Source organism: Brassica napus, chromosome C9 (assembly GCF_020379485.1).
Source record: "Brassica napus cultivar Da-Ae chromosome C9, Da-Ae, whole genome shotgun sequence".
NCBI lineage: Eukaryota > Viridiplantae > Streptophyta > Magnoliopsida > Brassicales > Brassicaceae > Brassica > Brassica napus.
The window spans coordinates 11,875,980-11,896,949 of NC_063452.1; the positions used below are offsets into that span (position 1 = coordinate 11,875,980).

Below are 20,970 nucleotides of genomic sequence, written 5' to 3' on the forward strand. Positions count from 1 at the left end.
CGATCGATGCGTGTATAAAAAAACATTCGAGATTTTGAAACCCAAAACACTAGTTCCTCGGAATTTCCTCGGAATATTCCGAGGAACACTTGATATCCTCGATCGATCGATGGGATAATCTCATCGAACGATCACATTGTTACGCTTTGTTCCATCTTAGTGATCGATCGATGCGTTTTTGGACATAAATCCATCGATCGATTCGTTTATAAAAAAACATTCGAGATTTTGAAACCCCAAACACTAGTTCCTCGGAATTTCCTCGGAATATTCCGACGGAATTCCGAGGAAGAAAAGGGTTTCCTCGGAATTCCCTCGGAATATTCCGAGGAAATAGGGTTTTTAAACCGAAAACAACGTTTTGCGGTTTGAATAACACCTATATAACCCTTATTAAGTGTCTTACGTTCATTATGAAGTCAAAAATTTGTTCATTACCCTATAATAAACAATTTTCCGATCGTATGAACGAAATCCCCACAACATAAGAGAAACACTTATACACTTTAATGAACGATAAAGGGAATACTTACAATTTGTTTTGAAATTTGTTATTTCATGGTTTATGCTCATCTATACAAAGAATCCTCAATGGTATGCATTACAACTGTATAAGAAATGAAATACGGCAAAAAAAATTGATGTTTTGAAACCCCAAACATTAGTTCCTCAGTATTTCCTCGGAATATTCCGAGGAAATTCCGAGGAACAGTATAAATTAATAAAAATACATGCATAGGATATTCTTTTTCCTCGAATTAATGAAAATATTTCGAGGAAATTCCGACGGATATTTAAGTGGCCGTCGGAATTTCCTCGGAATATTTTCATTTAACCGGGCAAACAAGCCGCCAAATATTTCGCGAAAATTGAAATTGAAAATACCGAGGGAATTCCGACGGAAAATATCCGTCAGACCCAAGGTTTTATAAACTCGAACCGCATCTTCTTCCCCATTTCTCTCTTCTTCTTCTCCGGCGATCTCTCTCTCCTTCCGGCGTTCTCCACCTTCTCTCGCGACGATCTCTCCGGCGAATCCTTTCCATTCCCTTACAAATCATGTAAGGACCCTATCCCACTCTCTTAGGTCCTATTTGTTAGGTTTTTAAGTAGATTTGATGATTTTAGAAGATTTTTGATAGATTTTTGTTAGGGTGATTGGGTAGGATTGTGATTTGTTGTGTAATAGGTTTAGAATTGTGATTTGGTTGTGTTGAATTGATTTAGAACTTGTTTTATAAATTGTTTATTATTTTTGTATATACAAAACGTTTTTTCTATATAAATTCGATTTTACAAAACGTTTTTGTATATAAATTCGATTTTTGGATTTATAAAAGATGATTTCATATTTATAAAAATATTTATATTTATTAAAACTAATTTTGTATTTATAAAACATTTTTTTGATTTATAAACACTATTTTTTTATTTTTGTATTTATAAAAACTATTTTAAATATACAAAATGTTCTTTGTATATAAATTCGATTTTTGGATTTAAAAAAGATGATTTCATATTTTAAAATTAATTTTGTATTTATAAAACATTTTTTGATTTATAAACACTATATTTTATTATTTTTTGTATTTATAAAAACTATTTTGTATTTATAAAAAGATGATTTCATATCTATAAAAATATTTATATTTATTAAAACTAATTTTGTATTTATAAAACATTTTTTTGATTTATAAACACTATTTTATTAGTTTTTGTATTTATAACTATTTTGTATTTATAAAAAGATGATTTCGTATTTGTAAAAATATTTATATTTATTAAAACTAATTTTGTATTTATAAAACATTTTTTTTTATTTATAAAAACTATTTTATTATTTTTTGTATTTTAAATATGTTTTCTATTTTAATTTTAATTTTATTTTTTCGAATTTCAATTTAAAAAAATAAATTTATAATTTTTTTTTTTAATTTTGGAAATATTCCGAGGAAGTGTATCCCTCGGAATATTCCGACGACATCTTCCTCGGAATATTTCGAGGAATTTCCGACGAAAAAAGTCCTCGGAAATTTCCGAGGGATTTCCGAGGAAAGATGAATTTCCGAGGAGTTATTTCCGAGGATTTTTTTCGTCGGTATGTCGTCGGAATAGCGTTATTCCGACGATATACCGACGATTTTTTTCCTCGGTATGCCGATGTTTTCTTGTAGTGTGTCTATCAGTGAGTGTTGGGCTTTATTGTTTTTTCATGGGCTTGGTCAGATTTGAGCTATGGTCAGGTTTTACTTTTGTTCGGAATCATGCTAGACGCTATCCGTGCAATCTCATGCCTAGCGAATTATTTAAAAATTGAGACAAACTTAAAGAATACGAGGGGATTCGTTTTTTAGAAAATTATAAATTTAAAATATGTAAGATATTCATCAAATATGAAGTTATATCATATATCATAATTGTTGTTTCTTCTTGCATAGACAAGCTAGTAATCTCTAGTAATTATATAACCTTGCCAAGCCACAGAAGAAGAGAACGAGTATCATTCCCCGCCAGACGTAAGCTTTAGTTGAGTAGAGTTTGTAAACTTGAAAGCTCACTTGTTCGACTTAGTTTTTTCGTGTTTGATCAGTCTTGATCCATCTTATGGGATGTTTGAGCCGAGGAATGAATTGATGTGTTCATCGTTTAGCTCGCCTAAACGACGAGACTCCATTGAAGTAATCCTCTGTATTTTTGGAGTCTCTAGTGAAGTAGTTCTATGTATTTTTGGATATTTTGGTGTTGGAGGTTGACGAGAAGACTCTATTGAAATCGATCTTTGTATTCTTGGTGATACCATTGCCACATTTGATGCAGCTGCTGATGCCGGGCCAGCTTCAACTAGCTCAATTTATGTCTCATGCACCGCTACCAAAACTCCAAAATCTAACTCATTGCTCACTAATTCTTCTAGTCTTCCTGACTACACAATCATTCCATCTCTCATAACCTGTGAAAATGAAACCACTCATTGGCAAAATTTTAGATCACAAACCCCAACAAGCAATCAGTGTTAAGAAGGAAGTCTACTTGATGAGTTACTAGCAAGACAGTCTTTCCTTTCAATGCCCCTCTTACACATTTCTGCAGACACATCACCACAAAAATATAAGAATCAGTGATTAATCAAACATATAAAATGTTGGAACTATTTTTTTTAACATTATGAAGAGTGTAATCATATGTCAAAAATGAAGTTTTATTTGAATGAGAAATAGAAGTACAATGTGTGTGATTTGAGAAACTTGTATAAAGTAGCAAATACACACATTGGATATTTGAACTTGGATTTGTGTTTTTAATTTGTTAGTTGGACTTGTTGGGATTTATTAAGCCCATGTCCAACTCTATATTATCTGATTAGTACGATATTGTCCCGCATGATTTTACTTTTGGATTCCTTCCAAAAAGGCCTTGTACTAATTAGAGTTGGACATATCTTTATATATTAGACATTCCTTGTCTAATTCTCCAATGTGAGACTTAGTTTGTTATCTCACATTCTCCCCCTCAAACTAAGGATCACATTCATCTCGTGTTCCACAACTGACTTCCAGGATCTTTTGACTTGATCTCTGCCACACATACCTCCCAATCCTAACTCGATGGATCCCGTTCCTACTCGAAGGGTATTTTGGTCTTCTTGCAGATTTCTTGTCAACCGTTCTGATACTAATTGTTGGGATTTATTAAGCCCATGTCCAACTCTATATTATCTGATTAGTACGATATTGTCCACTTTGGGCCTCAGGCAAGCCCGCATGATTTTACTTTTGGATTCATTCCCAAAAGGCCTCGTACTAATTAGAGTTGAACATCTCTTTATATATTAGACACTCCTTTTCTAATTCTCCAATGTGAGACTTAGTTTGTTATCTCACAGGATTTCATGTTATGAACCAAATATATGTTGATTTTTTATATTGATAAATATAAAAAAGAAATATATTTTAAAGTATATTATTTAGTTTGAATTGGTCAAACAATAATAATTTATTATTTAATTTCTTGGTCAAAATGTGGAATAAATTCACATAATAACTGACAAGAATTAAAAACTTCATTAGTGCACCATGGAGGAGTTTCATTGTTGTGTTGAAAAATGAAACTTGTGCTTCTCATTATTTTTCTATAAAAGGGTTTGTTAGCATTATAGAAAATACACATTCACACCAAAAGAAAACTCACATTCTCGTACTTTGAATAGTCATGTTAGTATTTTTTATTTATTTTGTGTCCGAGAGTACAACATAAAGTTAGGTTCGACAGATTATGTGTTTTCGGTGATGGTAAACAGAAACATGCATATGTATCATTGGAATCTGAGCGCTATGAAACCGTCACACTACAGAGCGTTTAAAAATTTAATGAAATAGATTAACCCTTTCGGTTCTGCAATTCTTCTTTATCAGTTTATTTCAATATTGTAATTTTGATTTATGTTTTTATTATTTTTACAAATATTAGTTGTCCCCATTATAGTACAATAACATTCTTACATAAATTTGTTCTTAATTACCTTGAACTAAGAAAGCATGTATTCATATAACAGGCATCACTAAGAAAGACTTTTAGTGAATTTGGCCAAAACAATTTTGGACCAAAAACTTGTAAACCCGCGTAGAAAAAAGTTTTTAAACTCAACGTTTTACATACAAAACGCGCCGCGTAAACCATTTCCACGCTCCACTCGGGGCAGTGTAACAGAGACGAGTTGGTCTTATTCACCACAGCCCACACTCGTGTCACGTAAACGCGGGCGAAAACAAGCGTTATATAATATTTTCGAACAGGGTTTTTTTTTACTAATGTAGAGAACAGAATCTTATATCGTCAGAGCATGTTTAACCCTTAGAGCCAAAGGTGGTCTCTTAATAATTTTTTAGTAATTAATCATAGTTAAGAGTTTGATCTTAAGAGACATCTATTTTGTTAGCTCCAATGGTAGGTTTTTAATTAGGGGTTTTTAAGAAAAAAAAATTATTTAACTTAAATTTTTTAAAGATAAAATTTATTTTTTAAATTAAACATATTAAAATAAACATATTAAAACATTAATTTTTAAAAAGAACATCAAAAGAAAGATTAGTAAAATAAACGAGAATAATTTGAAAGAAACATCCGACTCAGTTGTTGTCCTCACCACGTCCGAATTTACGCCATACATGTTCAACCAAATCAGCTTTCAGTTGTTGATGCATTTGTTTATCACGAATTCTAGTTCGAGCAGCCATCATATTGCCGATATTTGTAGGGATATCTGTAGAGAACGTGAGATCCACATGTGAACTTCCGGTGTCTTCTCCTGGTTGGAACTCTGAAACATCATATTGAGTGTATCCATCTCGTTCGTCTTCTACTATCATGTTATGGAGTATGATACATGCTCTCATAATCTTCCCAATTTTGACTTTATCCCAAAAAAGTACTGGATTTTTAACAATGGCAAAGCGAGCTTGCAAGACTCCAAAAGCACGTTCGACATCTTTTCGGACAGCTTCTTGACGTTGCGCAAATAAAACCACTTTCGGCCCTTGTGGTATTGAAATTGATTGGATAAAAGTTGCCCATTTCGGATAAATACCGTCGGTGAGATAGTAAGCCATATGATACTCTCTTCCATTGACAGAGAAGGTGACTTGCGGAGCTTGACCTTTTATTATGTCATCAAAAACAGTTGAGCGATCAAGAACATTGATATCATTCAAGGTACCTGGAGGTCCAAAAAATGCATGCCATATCCATAGATCATACGATGCAACCGCCTCTAAAACGATTATGGGTTTTCCCGAACCCCGTGAATATTGACATTTCCAAGCGGTGGGACAATTCTTCCACTCCCAATGCATACAATCGATGCTTCCTATCATCCCGGGAAATCCACGATGCTCACCAATATGAAGTAGACGTTGAAGATCAGCCGGTGTTGGTCTTCTTAGGTACTGATCGCCGAATAAATATATTATTCCATCCAAAAAAATTTCCAAACATGACCGAGTTGTAGATGAACCGAGTCTGAGGTATTCGTCAACCGTATCAGCCGCAGTACCATATGCCAAACAACGAATGGCAGCAGTACACTTTTGAAGAGGAGAGAGACTAAGCCTTCCGAGAGCATCTTTCTTTTGTCGAAAGAATTCAACTTCATTGGAGAGTCGATCAACAATATGCATGAACAATGGCTTGTTCATCCTAAAACGTCGTTGGAATAGATTATCAGGATATGTTGGAGTTTCACTGAAATAATCATTCCATAAACGTATATCGCCTTCTTCACGATTTCTTTCGATGTAAGCTCGTTTTCTTTCTTTTTTTCTTTTCTTCTTCATGATTACCATAATTAATGGTAAAATTCTCGAAACTTTGCTCAAAATGTTGATCAAAATTTTGATCGAAATGTTGATCAAAATTTTGATCGAAATGTTGATCAAAATATTGATCAATTTTTTCGTCCAATTTTTCATCGTCCAATCCCTCGAAAGGATTTTGTGAAGAAGATGCCATATGGAAAGAGAATTTTTTTTTTTTTTTGTGAAACGTTTGGAACAAGAATTGTTTGAAATGAGAATAGAGAAAGGGAGAACAAGCGTAATTTGAAAAATGTGACGGATTCAAACTGAGAATATAAAAAAGGAGAGAAGAAGAGTTTGTGTTTCTTAAATGAGAGAAGCAGAGTTGTGTTTCTTGAATGAGAGAATACGAGTTGTGTTTCTTGAATGAGAGAAGAAGAGTTGTGTTGTAGAATGAGAATTAGTTCTTAATTTATAGAACAAGAGAACCAAAAGTACAAGACTACCATACCAATAATACAAAACTATCAACTCTCGTGACTACACAAACATACAAAATGCATGACTACAAAATAATCCAAGAGTCTCGTGACTGGTGACTACACAAACATACAAAATGCATGACATACAATCCTCATGACTACACATCATACATGAGTCTTGTGACCTGCAAGAACCAAAATACAACATACAGGAGCCTGTCCGTGACCTTCCTCTTCTTACCATCACCCTTAGAAGATTGGCCTACTTCTAGCTTGATTCCCGAGTTCAGTACCTTGAACTTCTCCTCTCTCAGCTTCTTCTCTTCCTGTTCCATCCTTTTCAGCATCCTTCTGAACTCAGGTTCGATGTCCTCAACTGATTCCTCCACCCTAATCAAGTACCCCATGTTTCTCCTGTATTCTTCAAAGCTCAACTCCACCATATCTTCTTCTTCTTCATCTGATATCTCCACCATTTCAACTTCAGTTGGTGTGATATCTGCAACATCATCATCTGTATCTTCTTGTGGGAGAGGCGGTATGATTCCTCTTGCTGAGAGGCCACAAACAATCGGTTTTCTTGCTTCCATTTCGGTTTCTGTTCCCCTGAAAAGCTAAAAAGTAAAACCATCAACTTATATTTAAAAGACTGATAACATTGATCACAAAGATTATTATATTACACATCAACTTATATTTCTAAGCAAGATTGATAACATTTATCACAAAGACTACTAATTGACTAACATTGATTTACTTATATTCTAAAGGATTACATTGACAACATTTCAGTAATCAGTTTGTTCTTAAGCGCAACTTCTAATTCACTAAGTGGCTCTGTTTTTGCAAGCAAACTGTCAAGCAGTTTGGTCTTGCTAAGATTATCCTTCATAATTAATTCCTTCGCCTTTATCTCTCACATTTGCCGCAACTCTTGCAGATTCTTCCCTTCTTCTCCCACTGGCCTTTTAGCCTTCGCCTTTGCTGCCTTAACACCCATAGGCCTAGCCATTGGTTCATCCTCTCCATTGACACTGGGCATAGATGCTGATGACCGAAAAGATTGTTCTTCCCCCACCCTCTTTTTTTTTGAACCAGAGCTTTGTTAACTACTTCCATAAGTCCCACACCATTTCTGATCATTCCTAAGCTCCCTTCAGGCATGCTCCAACGAGAACTTCACCTTGTAATAAAGAAAATTTCATGTGCAGCCTTCAGAACATCATCTTCACTCTGGCCACTGGTCCTCTGTTTTGTTGCAGCGTCATGTGAACCCACGAACTTACAGACACCCTCATTTATCTTCCCCCACCTTTGCTTACAGTCATTACAAGAAATATCGGCATTAATAGCGTCGAGAATGTGCAACCATATCGTTTTCGTAGCGTTTCGAAGAACGCCGTGACAGCCGCAGCTATGGTAGATCCTTCCTCTATCGTAGCGTATTTTCGTGTGCTATAAAAAATAAAGATGCTATAGCGTTTACCCAGTACTATATTAAACTATTTTAATAGCACTTTGTTTTAGCTAGGACATTATTTTCTATCGCGTTTTTATTTTGCCATGGCATAATTTATATTGACATATTTTCAATGCTATGAAAATTAAAATCGTTTGCTGAAAATTAAAAAAAATAAAATTGATTATTATTATTATTATTATTATTAAATATTAAATTTTGGTTTACAACTGATTTCGATATATAAATTAAACCGGTTTGCAAATGATTTCGGTTGATATTAAAAATTTGGTTTACACCTGATTTCGGTTTACAAATTAAACCAGAAGATTACAAATGTTTTCAGTTTATAAATTAAACCAGTTTACATACAAACCGGGTTTAAAACTAATTAACTAACCAAAACATAATTAAGCTTAACCTAAACATAAGCCGCCGCTACCAGAGCGTCCGCCTCCAGCCTCCGCATGCAGCGCCTCCAGCCTCTAGAGCATCCGCCTCAAGCCTTTGTTCTCTTACTCCAGCCTCCACAACCTCTATTCGCTTACGCCAGTCGCATACCTCCTCTGGTTCTTCTTCACACGTTCAATTCTTCTACCTTCACCAAAATTAAAACCACACATAAGAGAGATGATGAGATAGTAGTTATTTGTAGCTCTAAAAAGGAGGAGGGGATTCATTACCATTGACATAGCCAGTATGGAGATGGAGAGACATGGAGCCGTGGGAGAGAGAAAGAGGGAGTCGGAGAAGATGGACGTAGGAGCAACACGCTTCTCTTGCCTCAACTTAGTAAAGTCTGCTTTGTTAAGCTTAGTGAAACCCCTAAACAAAAGCCACAAAATTCATGAGTTCGACAGGGGAGAGAGATGGAAAAGAGAAATCAGTGAGATAAGAGGATGAAGATGGAAGAAATCAGGAAAATCGGTGGTAGAGGTTGACAGAGGAAGAATAAAAAAAAACTGGGAGATAGAGGAGAAAAAGTTACGACAGAGGAGAGAGAGGGACAAGAGAATAAACACAAAAGGGTTAAATCTGACCATTGGATTAAAGTATATCAACGGTTAAGATGGTGATCCGCGCACTTTTGTATTAGTGGTTCATATTTTCAGTCCCTTTGTGTGTTTATTAACCAAAAAAACATTTATGTTGTTTGTGTTTTGTTATTTTTTTTTTTTTGTCAATTGTGTTTTGTTATTTATTTATTTAACTTTTTAGTTTCTATAACATTTCTTTTTTTTTTACTATAACACACTTGTATAAAGTTTTTTCTTTTAAAGAATTAAAATTTAGATTTCAGGTTTTTATTAAGTGGAAATATGGTTTATATTAGGAGTTAGGGTTTAGGGTATGGAGTTTGATTGAAGATTTAAGGTTTATGTTTGTAAGTTATAACTTAACAATAAAAGACTAAATTTTAAGTTTAATTTTAATATTATAGGTTATGGTCTGAAAAAAATAGAGTTTTAATTTTTTTTTTGTAACACAAATTAGAGTTTTAGTTATGTTTTGAGTTTAGGGGTTAAAACATACTTAGTGTTTTGGAGTTAAATTTTATAATCAAGATTAAAAAAATAAATTATAAAGTTATAAAGTTATAATTTTTTAAAGTTTGATAATTACAAATGTTCATTTTGAAATCTACTATAAGTGTTGGATGTTGAAATTTAAGGCATGTTTAGGGTTTAGATGAGGTGAATTTTTTTTTTTTTCTAATTTATTATCTGTATTAGATTTTCTTTTTATCATATTACTAGTTGTGCTATCTTAGGATTTTATGATGAAATATTAACAATTTAGGATTTAGGGCATGTTTAGGGTATAGAATTTGAAATAAAAAATTCTTTTTTTTCTTCAAATTTATTATTGTTGAAATGTTAATTGTCACATAAATTGTAGTGCAAAATGTAAATCAAAACATTGCAATTTGATCTATATATAAGAAATTATATTTCATTAATTTTTCAAAACATAAATTATTTCATTTGCTAAGTCTAGGAACTTCATCTACGAACCAATGTCTCAACAAGCTTTAACATATCAAAATTAAAATCAAAGAAACCTAAATCATTCTTTGAAGTGAATGCAAGTCTTTGTGGTCTTCCTCTCATGGAAAGTTGCTTTGAGACTAACGCACTGCCAATACAACAACACTAGAAGCAATCACAAAGAAGAAAGTGATCATACAATCCCCAACGTGTTCTTCTTCTCAAGTACATTTGAAGTCAGGACAAACCGAGAGGATGACGATAAGAATCCGAATGCACGGTCGCAGCCTTCGCAATCTCAGCCCGACACCGAGACCCGGCAGTGAAGATGCTCTGGAGCAAGGATTCCATTTTCTGTACTCTGGCACTCGCAACCCTTGAAGCTTCGTCACTATGTACTCTGGCACTCGCAACCCTTGAAGCTTCGTCACTCATCAGGCTCTACACCATTCCAACTGAATCAATACCTAGCAGCCTTTAAGATGGGTTCAGTCATCTGCAACAAATATGAAACTTAAACTCAGTAATAAGAGCTACGATCAGATTCAGAGAAAGACAAATAAGATCTCACCACAAGCTATCAAACTGCAGTTTCAATACAGTCCAGTCACAGCAAAAGGCGATTCAGACACAAGACAAGCTCCTCAGATGCAAGTAACTCACCAAACAGCAACAGGTCTTGTGTATGAGAATGCACTCTCGAAGAAAGAAGAAATAAACATGCATACCTGATAATTAAGAGAAACATAAGCTTTAAAATTTGTTCAGACATGAGCTTTAAAATTGTTCTAAACTAAAGGAACGAACTTTGGCCATCATCAATGAACCGAACAGCTTTACGCTCACGCTCCCTAACATAAAAAATCAGCATAAACTAATGCTTACAATGATACTAAAACTGTTTCTTAGACAGAGATATTCATACAAAACATAACTCATTTTCTTGGGCAAGATATATACGATCCCAAACATCCATAGAAACAGAGACGAACACAATGAAAAGCAATGCCAAATGCTTCGGCCTTTTGAGATGATACGCTGGATTCATATATCTACATAGCCCAAAACCAGTTATCGATCTACCTCTTGCAAACAAATCCAAATTCCACTCAGATACAAACATCATAAGCCTGAGACTGTGTTCATGCTTAGAGGGTCAACACTCGATTTTTTAAGCCATCTTCAACACAAGAGCCAAAAGAAAAGAGTCTTAGCTCAGAAGCAACAGGTTACCTGAAATTAAACTTCACAACGATTTCCTTAATCTCATCGTCAAAACCATCTTCAAACTCGGGTTGCTCTGGAAACAAAGATCAGAAATCACAAACCCTAGAAAATCTCCTTGGAACCAGAAGCACCAGAAATGTCTGCTTCTTCTACAAAAGAAACAGAGTAGCTAAAAGAAAATGTGAGACCAAATCTAAGGGAGAAAAACTATGGAAAGCCTCAAAGATTCAAGCTTTAGCTTATAAACATAAAAGAGATGTTACCAGGCTTGCAGAAAGGCAGCCGATGTTACCGTCACTGAAACTCCATCAGCATCTCCGCCGTGGCTCCGTCTCCTCCTCCGTTAATACTCTTCAATCCCTAGATTTAGTTTCACTGATTCGATTTCAGTAAATCGATTAAAGGGAAACTTAGAGAAACAGATGACCCATAATAGATGAAGATGGATGATGAAGAAGCTCGATTGAAACAATGGAGAGAAGTTTATTCTTTTTTGTCACGAATGGAGAAGAAGATAAAATAGAGAATTGAGGTTTTTTTCTTCTGAAGAAAAAAAAAATGAAAAGACCTAGAGAAAAAAAATAGTTCTACTAAAACAAAATATTTTGGTGGCAAAAGTGATATTTTCACTAAGTATTTGGCACCAATGAATTTTACAAGTATAAAAATTGGATTTTTGTCTTACCGCTTCGTAAAAATCCTGCAAAATACTAAGTAGCGTTGATTTAATGCTATAATAGAGTTAAACATCCAAACTACCCATTTTTAGTAGCAGTTTGTGAATTCGTGCTACCGTGATGTGCTATCAATACTTATATTTCTTGTAGTGAGTGGCTTTGCTCTCTCTTAGCCAAACCAACCACCTTGGGACTTGCATTATAATAAGCGGTAATCCTCTTCCAACAGGTTCCTGCTCTTTGCTCATTTCCAACTAGTGGATCCTTGGAGGTGTTCAACCATGCACTGATGAGGACCAGGTCTTCAGCTGTTGACCACTTGCACCTTTGCTTACGGTCCTCACCATTTTGTGCACGTGAAGCAGAACCTCCAAGGTCTGGACTTGGTAAAGAACTCATAAACGGAGTTGGGTATTCATTGTTAGGTAGTTGACTGTTTAGTAGGTGTACAAAGCCAGAAGACTGGCTTTGATGAGAATCCATACAGAGAAGAGTTAGAGAAAAGATGAAGGAGATGAAGTTTATGAAGTAAACGAAGTTAAAGGAAGCTTTAATAGAGGAAAGTAGATGAAGTTTTAATGTTGCTTTTAATTTCTTTTAATTATTTTAGGAAGTAGTTGTTTGTTGTAGATTTGTTTATATGAAGTTTTAATGTTTGTATATGTTTTAATGTTTCTATCTAACAAAGGATACACCATAAATGACAGACATCAAGAAACACGATTTTAATATAGAGGACCTTTTATGATTTAGATTTCAAATTACTTATTGCATTTTTGAATTGATCAGCAAAAAGAAACATCAAATCGGAGATGTGTGAATGCTTTAACAAGATGAAAACATGATGATTATACATAGAGCAAACAAGCAAACAAACTAATAAGCGATCAAAGAAAGAAAGAACAATTCACAGGATGTAAAATTAATCAGCATGGGAAAGCAATTCAAAGAACAACTCAGGTCTATTTCTATGTTTATCTACCTGTCGCAAACATCAAACAACATCTATATGTAAACAAAAAGACCAGAAGCTTACCAGATGTTCTGTCTGTAGAATGACTCTTCTTGCGACCCCCTCTGTGATTCAGTACAACCCTCTTCAAAACCTAAAAAAAGGAACAACAAAGCATCAACACTCTTCACAACCAGATTCAACTTATATGAATTCAAATTCACCACAAGCTTACCTAAATCTTCTTCTGTATGATGAATCTTGTTGTGGCTACCTCTTTGATTCACGCGATCACACTTGAGAACCTCAAAAACGCACAAAACATCACATTATGTTCGACCCTGAATCTAACCAACTCAACACACATGATTGTCCTATAAACGATGAAAAAAACACAGTTTACCTTTTGTTCTTCAACTCCGAGATACACGAAATCATAATAGCTCCTATCTCTACTTTTTTCTGACCGATTTGGCTCACCTGAAGACAAATAAATCATCAAATCAGTTCTTATTAGGGTTTCAATCCGAGGGTTTGATGACAATATAGGAAGACAATAGAGCAAGAAGAGGATAGAGGAAGAACAGAAGACGATTGAGGGAGATCATACCTTCGACGATGTGGTCTGATGGGAGCTTTGCTTCGCCGGGTCCGCAAACACGGCCACCGAGTCGAAGAAGATGAAGCGATCTCTCTCGCGGCTGATTTTGGCTGGATTTGGTCGGAGAAGAACGGATTCTCTGTGAGAAAGGAGAGAGAGAGAGAGAGACAAAAAGACAGTCACAAGAGACGGCTCCTCCGTAGGGTTTTCTGGAACCCAGCACTTACCACATTTTTTTTTTAAATGGCATTTTGGGCTTAGGAGCCCAACTAAGATCCAACGTTAAACACGCTCTTAGTTTTTGAGTTGTAATAGTGTCGATGGGATATGCGGGTACATTGGAGGCTTGGAGCAGAAGTGGCATTCCTCAGAATGTAACGTCTATTGTGGCCAACGTTTATTTCACAATGTTCTATGCGTTAAGATCTTTGTTGGTATCTTTATTTCTTTCCTGCCTGAATCACGTTTATCTCCTGTTTTTCTTCTTCTATTTATATCCCAAATAATTGAATAGAAATTTCATCCAGAAAATGTCTCTACGTACATTCATTACATTTACACTCAAGACTCAAGAGAATTGGACGGTCATTGCAAACCGCTTTATTCTTGGCCGCTATAACATTAAAAACTCTATAAATTAATGATGAAAGAATTTTGATTTTTATCAATTTATAAAGTTCTTAATTTATAAAATATAGATTTTAAAATTTTATATAATTTAATGTAAAATAAAACTAATAATAGCTTTACAGTGTTTTTATAACTTTACAGTGTTATTTACTCGTTATATTTAATAGATTCAACTTTATCTTTTTATTAGATTATGAGATGTATCAAGACATGTAATATACAAAAATACATATATTTTAGATGTATCTGATAAAATAACATTAAAATGTTAAGAAAATCAAAAAAAAAGAACGAAGAATTAAAAGAAAATAATGGTTCACAAAAAAAGAAACGGCATAAAAAAAGAAGAATTCCAATTTGGGTCGGGTGAATAAATATAAATGGATGGATAAAAAAACCAGTTTTCTCTATTCTAAGAAAAAAAAAGAAACGTGGGTTTGATCAAGATTTGTTTTTTGGGAGTACCAAAAGCAAGCATGACGTCATTATGAACATAAAGTCCCAAAGTATGGAACCCTAGAAAGAGCCCCCCATGTCCCTCTCGTGTGGCGGCAGAGGGGCGTAAAAAGGAAAGAGATGGATGGGGTTTCTCTCGCTTTTGGCTTGGCATAGCCGGCCCCAGCAGGAGGCCCGCACGACGGGCTATTAGCTCAGTGGTAGAGTGCGCCCCTGATAATTGCGTCGTAGTGCCCCTGATTACTCATACTTATTCGAAAGCTTTATTGCTTTTAGGATCTAGATCCATTATTCATTCAATGGAAGCTATAGTTGGTTATTCTCCTTATAAAAGTCAGAATATAATTCTTATGGGTGGTTTCACAAAACATGTGAAATTAAAATGAATTTCCTTGTAAATTAATATAAATATTATAATATTTTTATGCTTATATAAACTTCATATATAATAATTTTTAATTTATGAGTTAACATGACTATAAATCTGTAAAAAATAAAATTTTATTATTTTATCGAATTTTGAATCAGTCGAACTCGAGACTGCAAATATTTATTAATCTATCGTACTTATTATCGAATTAATTTATAGAGTTTCTACGGTATCACCATTTTTCTCTTAAATTCAAAATTAATAATGAAAAAGTATCAAGAGGCAAAGTTATATTTGTGTTCTTAACATGATGCAGTAAATGAAATATGCAAAAGTAAATGGGTATAAAATAATGATTTGAATGATAGTGGTGAACTGGGGTTTGGTATTTTTATAATTATATATACTTAAACGAGGATGGGTTAACTAATTTAAATGAATTTAAGTAGTAGAGGATCTGCGCCAAATGAGCTCAAGCTCACCAGCGAACTCCTTCTGCCTCCCAACCACAATGGTGATGTGGTCTTTATCAGGGACTATGTGGATTCTGGCGCGTGGAACTCTTCTCTTGACGCCGTAGCTGCACTCCACCGGGATCAGCTCATCACGGCCGCCGTGGAAGACGGAGACGTCACAGTTCACGTTGTCACGGACATGGTCAAGATAAGCTTCTATCTTGCTCCCCGATCCGAAGATAATGTTGTGTAGTGTGTGCCATGATGCATTGTGTGTGTGACACAAGAACCCTTCTATTAAGTACGTCCGCATCCTGCATATATCATAAGCATCCCAATTATTTACCTTTTTCGTTGCTACAATATATATATATTATTGGAAGAGGTGAAAATGCAATAATATTTATGCGCATTTACATTATGTGCAATTTTATTATGCCACAATAAAAGTTTCCTCACGTCGCAAACATTAATGTCAGAATGAAGACAAGATTCAAAAGTGCCCATGCGACAGTAATTACACTACGTCTGTCTAGTAGTAGATGACTGAGTAGGTAGGTACCTGTTTCTGGTGAGAAGCTTGGTGAGAAATTCCAACAAATGGTGGTTTTTGCAAAGGACTAGACTGACGGTGCGGCTAAGGTGCTCGTACCAGCTAGCCACTGAGGCTGCAAAGGCCATGGGAGGCCACACTTCCTTGGGCGCCATTTGTCTCATCACATACTGTGTCGCTTGCACTCCCTTTGGCACAGAATAATATGGCTGCATTTTCACTTATGTATCAATCACCTAATAATAGTAACCAGAAGGATTGTTCAAGAAAATTATATATAGTTCGAGTCATGACTCACAGGAGCCAATAAAGTGATTGACTTGATGGCTCCTGGGCGTTTCGCCGCGAGCGCAAGAGCCAAAATGCACCCCAAGGAGTGAGCGACTACGTGGAATGTCTTGAGTCTGAACTGAGAGATCACTGATCTCTCTATCATCTCTAAATGCTCTTTCAATGTATACAGTGAATCATTTGGCTTTGGACTTTTCCCGTACCCCAACAAATCCACTGCTAAAAACCTGTAATTCGATTTGGCCGAGTCTGAGAAGTTTGGGAAAAGAGTCTCCGTCCAAAACGTGGATGATGATAAGAACCCATGTATGAACACTACGTTCTCTTGTGCCTTGTTGTCTGCACATTCAAAATTATTCACTTTATCCTCAGGAATTAACTTAACACTGTTACACGTACAATGTGGATTCTTTTTTGCATACTAGTTCATTTTTATCCCATTTTGTAAAAAAAATCTTTGAAGGCAATTCCTAACAATGATGGATATTTAACCATGATGAAATGAGACTTTCCATTTTAGTTTAGCAACTAAGTAAATTTATTGTACCAAAGTGAAACGGCCCAACAGAACGAATAATACATATAAGTATTGTTCTTTGATTTTATCTTAAGGTAGCATGCATTCTTTAAGAACCATTTTTTTTATCTTTCTCATGGTAATTTATAACTGCTCTTAGATGATCCTAAGGTTAGCATTGAGAATGCATGCTGCACGAGACACTAGAGAGAGATTAAAAAATCAAAACAGGGGGTTAAGCTTAGTTACACAAATCTATATTGTTAGTTCTTTTTTTTGGACAACCTATATTGTTAGTTACATTATGTAAAATGTAGATCATGTACCTTTGGGTTGTTGGACGTTGACAAAAAGAGAAGAGTTGGAAGAGGAAAGCCAAGAAGTGCAGAATGTGCAATGGCAATCAGACCATCTTGGTGTTCTTTGCAACTTCTCGACCACCGTGGAATTTACGGTTAGTAGTGTCTTCTTCTTAGTCGACGGTGATCTCTCGTCACTGCATTCCACTGCATTCTTTTTGAAGCACTTCACCAGCTTGGCAAGAAGTGAAGGACGTGAGTAGAGTGTGTCGGAGATCTCATCCAAATGGATCTTTGTTCTTGTAAGCGAGACCACCTTTGAATACTCTCCTGATCTTTCCGAGACTATCATTTTCCGGCCTCTGTTCCCTCCGGCCGCCGCTTGTTTGGCCTCGGGCGGCGGACAACAGTAGCAGGGTTTCCACTCCGACTCGAAGAAGAAATCAAGCGTCCTGTATATGAAGCAAAGCAAAAAATCGACAATGTCGAGGATGAAGAAGACGAAGAAGCCCACACTGCGGTTGAGCCACCGTGAAAAGCCCATGCTGTGGAGTGTGAGTCCTGTGGAGGATGACATGTATGTATGATGGTGATGTATGTAAATGGGTGAGAAATAATATCATACTCATGTTCATGAAGAAAGAGAGAGAGAGAGAGCAGGTAGCAGATAGATGAATTTATTGATCGCATTTAACATACATTGTTGGCTTAAATGATGAAATTGGGTGGTCGTTGAATCTTTTTCTCACCACTCGCCCACGCATATCCAGCACACACCACACTTCACTTGCATTTATTTATTTATTTTGGACAACAAATTTATTTTATTTTTTTATTATTTGTTCCAGAGCTTCAATACTTGGCAACATGTGGTGTCCATTGGTCGTGTCGGGTGATACAATCCACAAACCATTATAGTTTCTTACTTAATTTACACACAGCACAATGTCAATTAAGCCAGCATGCATGAAGGGTTCCTTTGCGTTTATGTTTCCAACTTGTTAACATAAAAAGAGCAAACAAATCGAATTCAAACAGTTACCATTTAATAAATTTTATAATATAAGATATTATTTATAAAACACACACAAAAATTAAAAAACTTAGTTTTAAAAAATATATATACTAATAAGTTTAAGTGTTTAATGTAATCCAATCAACATCAGTGTGTTTCTTAGTTAACAAATAACAATCACAACTAATAACAAGAGTAAACTTATTTGATGGAAAACAAATTATCAGAGTAAAAAACGTTTAATGTCAAAAACAACATGTTTAATTTTTTTTTTCTGTCAAAAACATGTTTAATTTCTTTATATAAATAAACAATAAAAACGTAGATAGTCAATATGAAACTCTACATGCATTGTTTGGTAAGATTGTTAATGAGAGATTTGGCCAAACTGACTTTAGGTGTCTAAAACTACAAGAGCTGAAGAGCACAACTAAATGTACGAATATATATATATATGATATTAATTAATGTGAAACTGAAACTAATCTACATCAAATCACTGAAGTAGTGGCATATTGATGGAAAGCGTTGTAAATGTTGATAGCGAAATAAGAAGAATGAGAAGTGATAACAGTGGTGACATGTGGCTATCTAACTCAAAGCCATCACTCTGAATGCCCACCGGTCCATCTAAACAGTTTCCTGGCTGACCCATTTTTAGTCAATTGTACATGTTGATGGAAAGCGTTGTAAATGTTGATAGCGAAATAAGAAGAATGAGAAGTGATAACAGTGGTGACATGTGGCTATCTAACTCAAAGCCATCACTCTGAATGCCCACCGGTCCATCTAAACAGTTTCCTGGCTGACCCATTTTTAGTCAATTGTACAATATCTATACACTTTTGTTAACACTGTTGATTACCACTATGTTGTCAAAATGTGTATAAAATGCAAGTAACTAGTTTTTTAACACTCATTTATTATGATATTATAATTATGAAAATTATATAAATGATTTTACAGTGAAAAAATCTACATGTTTCACTTAGACGTTTTGAAAATCACTTCTTACACGTTTTGAGGATCACTTTTTACACATTTTTGTCATATAATATTTTCTTATAAATTTCATTTTTAACCACTTACATGTTTCAAACTGATCCTCAAGACGTGTAAGTGAATATGTAGAAGTTTGTAAGGTTTTAAAATAATATTATGTTTTTTAAATTAATCTTATTATACTATATATTTATATTTTATAATTTATAGCATGTCATTATGTTCTGCTACAGTTAAAATCAAAAATTAAATTTTAATTATTTTTTTTAAGTTCTAACTTTATAAATATAGTTTTGTAAATTTTTGAAAATTTTCTTATTTTTGTGTAGTACTTTAATTGAAAATCAATTATAAATATTAACTTAATTGAATTAGCATTTATGTAGTTATCTTGTTACATCATCATTTTCGCATTATCAGGCCATGTCATCTATTTTTTTGGTGGAAATATGTGAAGGTTTATTTGTTAAAGTTGTTCATTCGAATATTTGAAGTGGTAGTGAAAAAAATTCAAATTTTAAAATGCGTGTAAGTATCATTTTGAAGGTTTAAAATATGATTTTTTAATATATATTGTCGAAGAACATAAATACCTTCAAGAGTTAATTATTAGATAAAAAAGAATTCCATCCCTTATTTATTTTGTTGCTTTTTAATCTTATTTATCGTGCAACTAAAAATTGAAGTATAAAACTAAGTTTACCTATTTTTAAGTGATTTATTACTTATTTTACATTTTTCACTCTTCCGAACTACTTCGTTAATTGTTTTTACCATAATAATTATGAAAATATTTATTAATCTTCTTTTTATTTGTTTTATTACAATTTTTTTCGTTAAGATATTAACCACTCATATATTTCATCATTAATTATCTGTCGGACATTTAAAACAAACATAAAACTTACCTAATTTGCTATTATAAGTAATTAATACTTCTACTCAATAACAAATTCATATTTTAATCAAACTAATTAATAATTTGCTATTCTAACTAATTAATATTATATTCAAATACACTATAAATTTTATTTAGAAGACAATCTAATATGTTTATAGGATATTTCTAAATATAGACAACCAAATCACCACTTAATCTCAAATATATATTTTATAATTACTCATAATTCAAATATTTATCCTTACATCATAATATAAATACATATTTGTATATTCCGTGTCACTTTTTAATATTTTTAATTAAATATTCATTATTTATAAAGACATATAAATAATTAAAACAGTAATTTAATTTGTGAAAACCATATATAACTAGATAAAGATTTTTTCGGTTGTTCCCTCAAATTTACTAAGTTAACGGGCTAACCTATTGTATTTGACCTTTTTCATATATGAAGTTATATTCATCTAAACTGTAGAATATAAATAGTTAATATATAATATATTAATAAAGTATAAATTAATCAGTCAATATATTTAAATAATAGCGGTTTATATAAATCAAATACGATAAATATATGATAAAAATATGATAAAAATATGGATGGTATAGTTGACGATTAGAAAAAATTACTCATTGTAAACTGTAAAATTGCATATTAAATAATATTTAATATGGATAAATATTAAAAGTATATACCACTATTTATATAAAGAAAATATTAACTTACAAAAAACAATAAAAAACATTCGCACGAACATGCGAATCAAGCACTAGTAATTATTAGATACAAAAAAAAAAAGAA

The 20,970-nt window shown here is 33.8% G+C and overlaps 2 protein-coding genes across 6 annotated transcripts; both read right to left on the reverse strand.

The window, feature by feature from the left end:
* Positions 1–3,709: 3,709 nt before the first annotated feature.
* LOC106368987 lies at positions 3,710–14,304 on the reverse strand. 5 transcript variants are annotated; one of them, XM_048769989.1, is made up of 8 exons: positions 13,686–14,304; positions 13,479–13,555; positions 13,311–13,371; positions 13,160–13,229; positions 11,453–11,806; positions 10,791–10,947; positions 8,915–10,715; positions 3,710–8,829 (listed from the first exon to the last, which is right to left on the reverse strand). In XM_048769989.1, the coding sequence occupies exon 8, from the start codon at positions 6,462–6,464 to the stop codon at positions 5,127–5,129; it is 1,338 nt and encodes a 445-aa protein (XP_048625946.1). In that variant the 5' UTR covers positions 6,465–8,829; positions 8,915–10,715; positions 10,791–10,947; positions 11,453–11,806; positions 13,160–13,229; positions 13,311–13,371; positions 13,479–13,555; positions 13,686–14,304; the 3' UTR covers positions 3,710–5,126. The 5 variants fall into 5 exon arrangements, with proteins under 5 accessions (XP_048625946.1, XP_048625945.1, XP_048625948.1 ...); XM_048769988.1 differs by having other exon boundaries at positions 13,311–13,380; XM_048769991.1 differs by having other exon boundaries at positions 3,710–10,715; positions 13,311–13,380.
* Positions 14,305–15,471: 1,167 nt separating this feature from the next.
* On the reverse strand, positions 15,472–17,944 carry LOC106368983 (probable lysophospholipase BODYGUARD 1). The gene is made up of 4 exons (XM_013809072.3): positions 17,275–17,944; positions 16,439–16,770; positions 16,150–16,349; positions 15,472–15,901 (listed from the first exon to the last, which is right to left on the reverse strand). Exons 1-4 carry the CDS (start codon positions 17,822–17,824, stop codon positions 15,574–15,576), a joined length of 1,410 nt encoding a protein of 469 aa, XP_013664526.1. The 5' UTR covers positions 17,825–17,944; the 3' UTR covers positions 15,472–15,573.
* Positions 17,945–20,970: the final 3,026 nt, after the last annotated feature.

Excerpts from the sequence above, each read along its gene's own strand:
- LOC106368983 (XM_013809072.3), bottom strand. The coding sequence starts at position 17,824 with ATGTCATCCTCCACAGGACTCACACTCCACAGCATGGGCTTTTCACGG. Across the intron at positions 16,350-16,438 it reads CAATCACTTTATTGGCTCCT|CCATATTATTCTGTGCCAAA; the intron begins GTGAGTCATGAC and ends GTGAAAATGCAG. Across the intron at positions 15,902-16,149 it reads AAGCTTCTCACCAGAAACAG|GATGCGGACGTACTTAATAG; the intron begins GTACCTACCTAC and ends TGATATATGCAG.
- LOC106368987 (XM_048769989.1), bottom strand. The coding sequence starts at position 6,464 with ATGAAAAATTGGACGAAAAAATTGATCAATATTTTGATCAACATTTCG.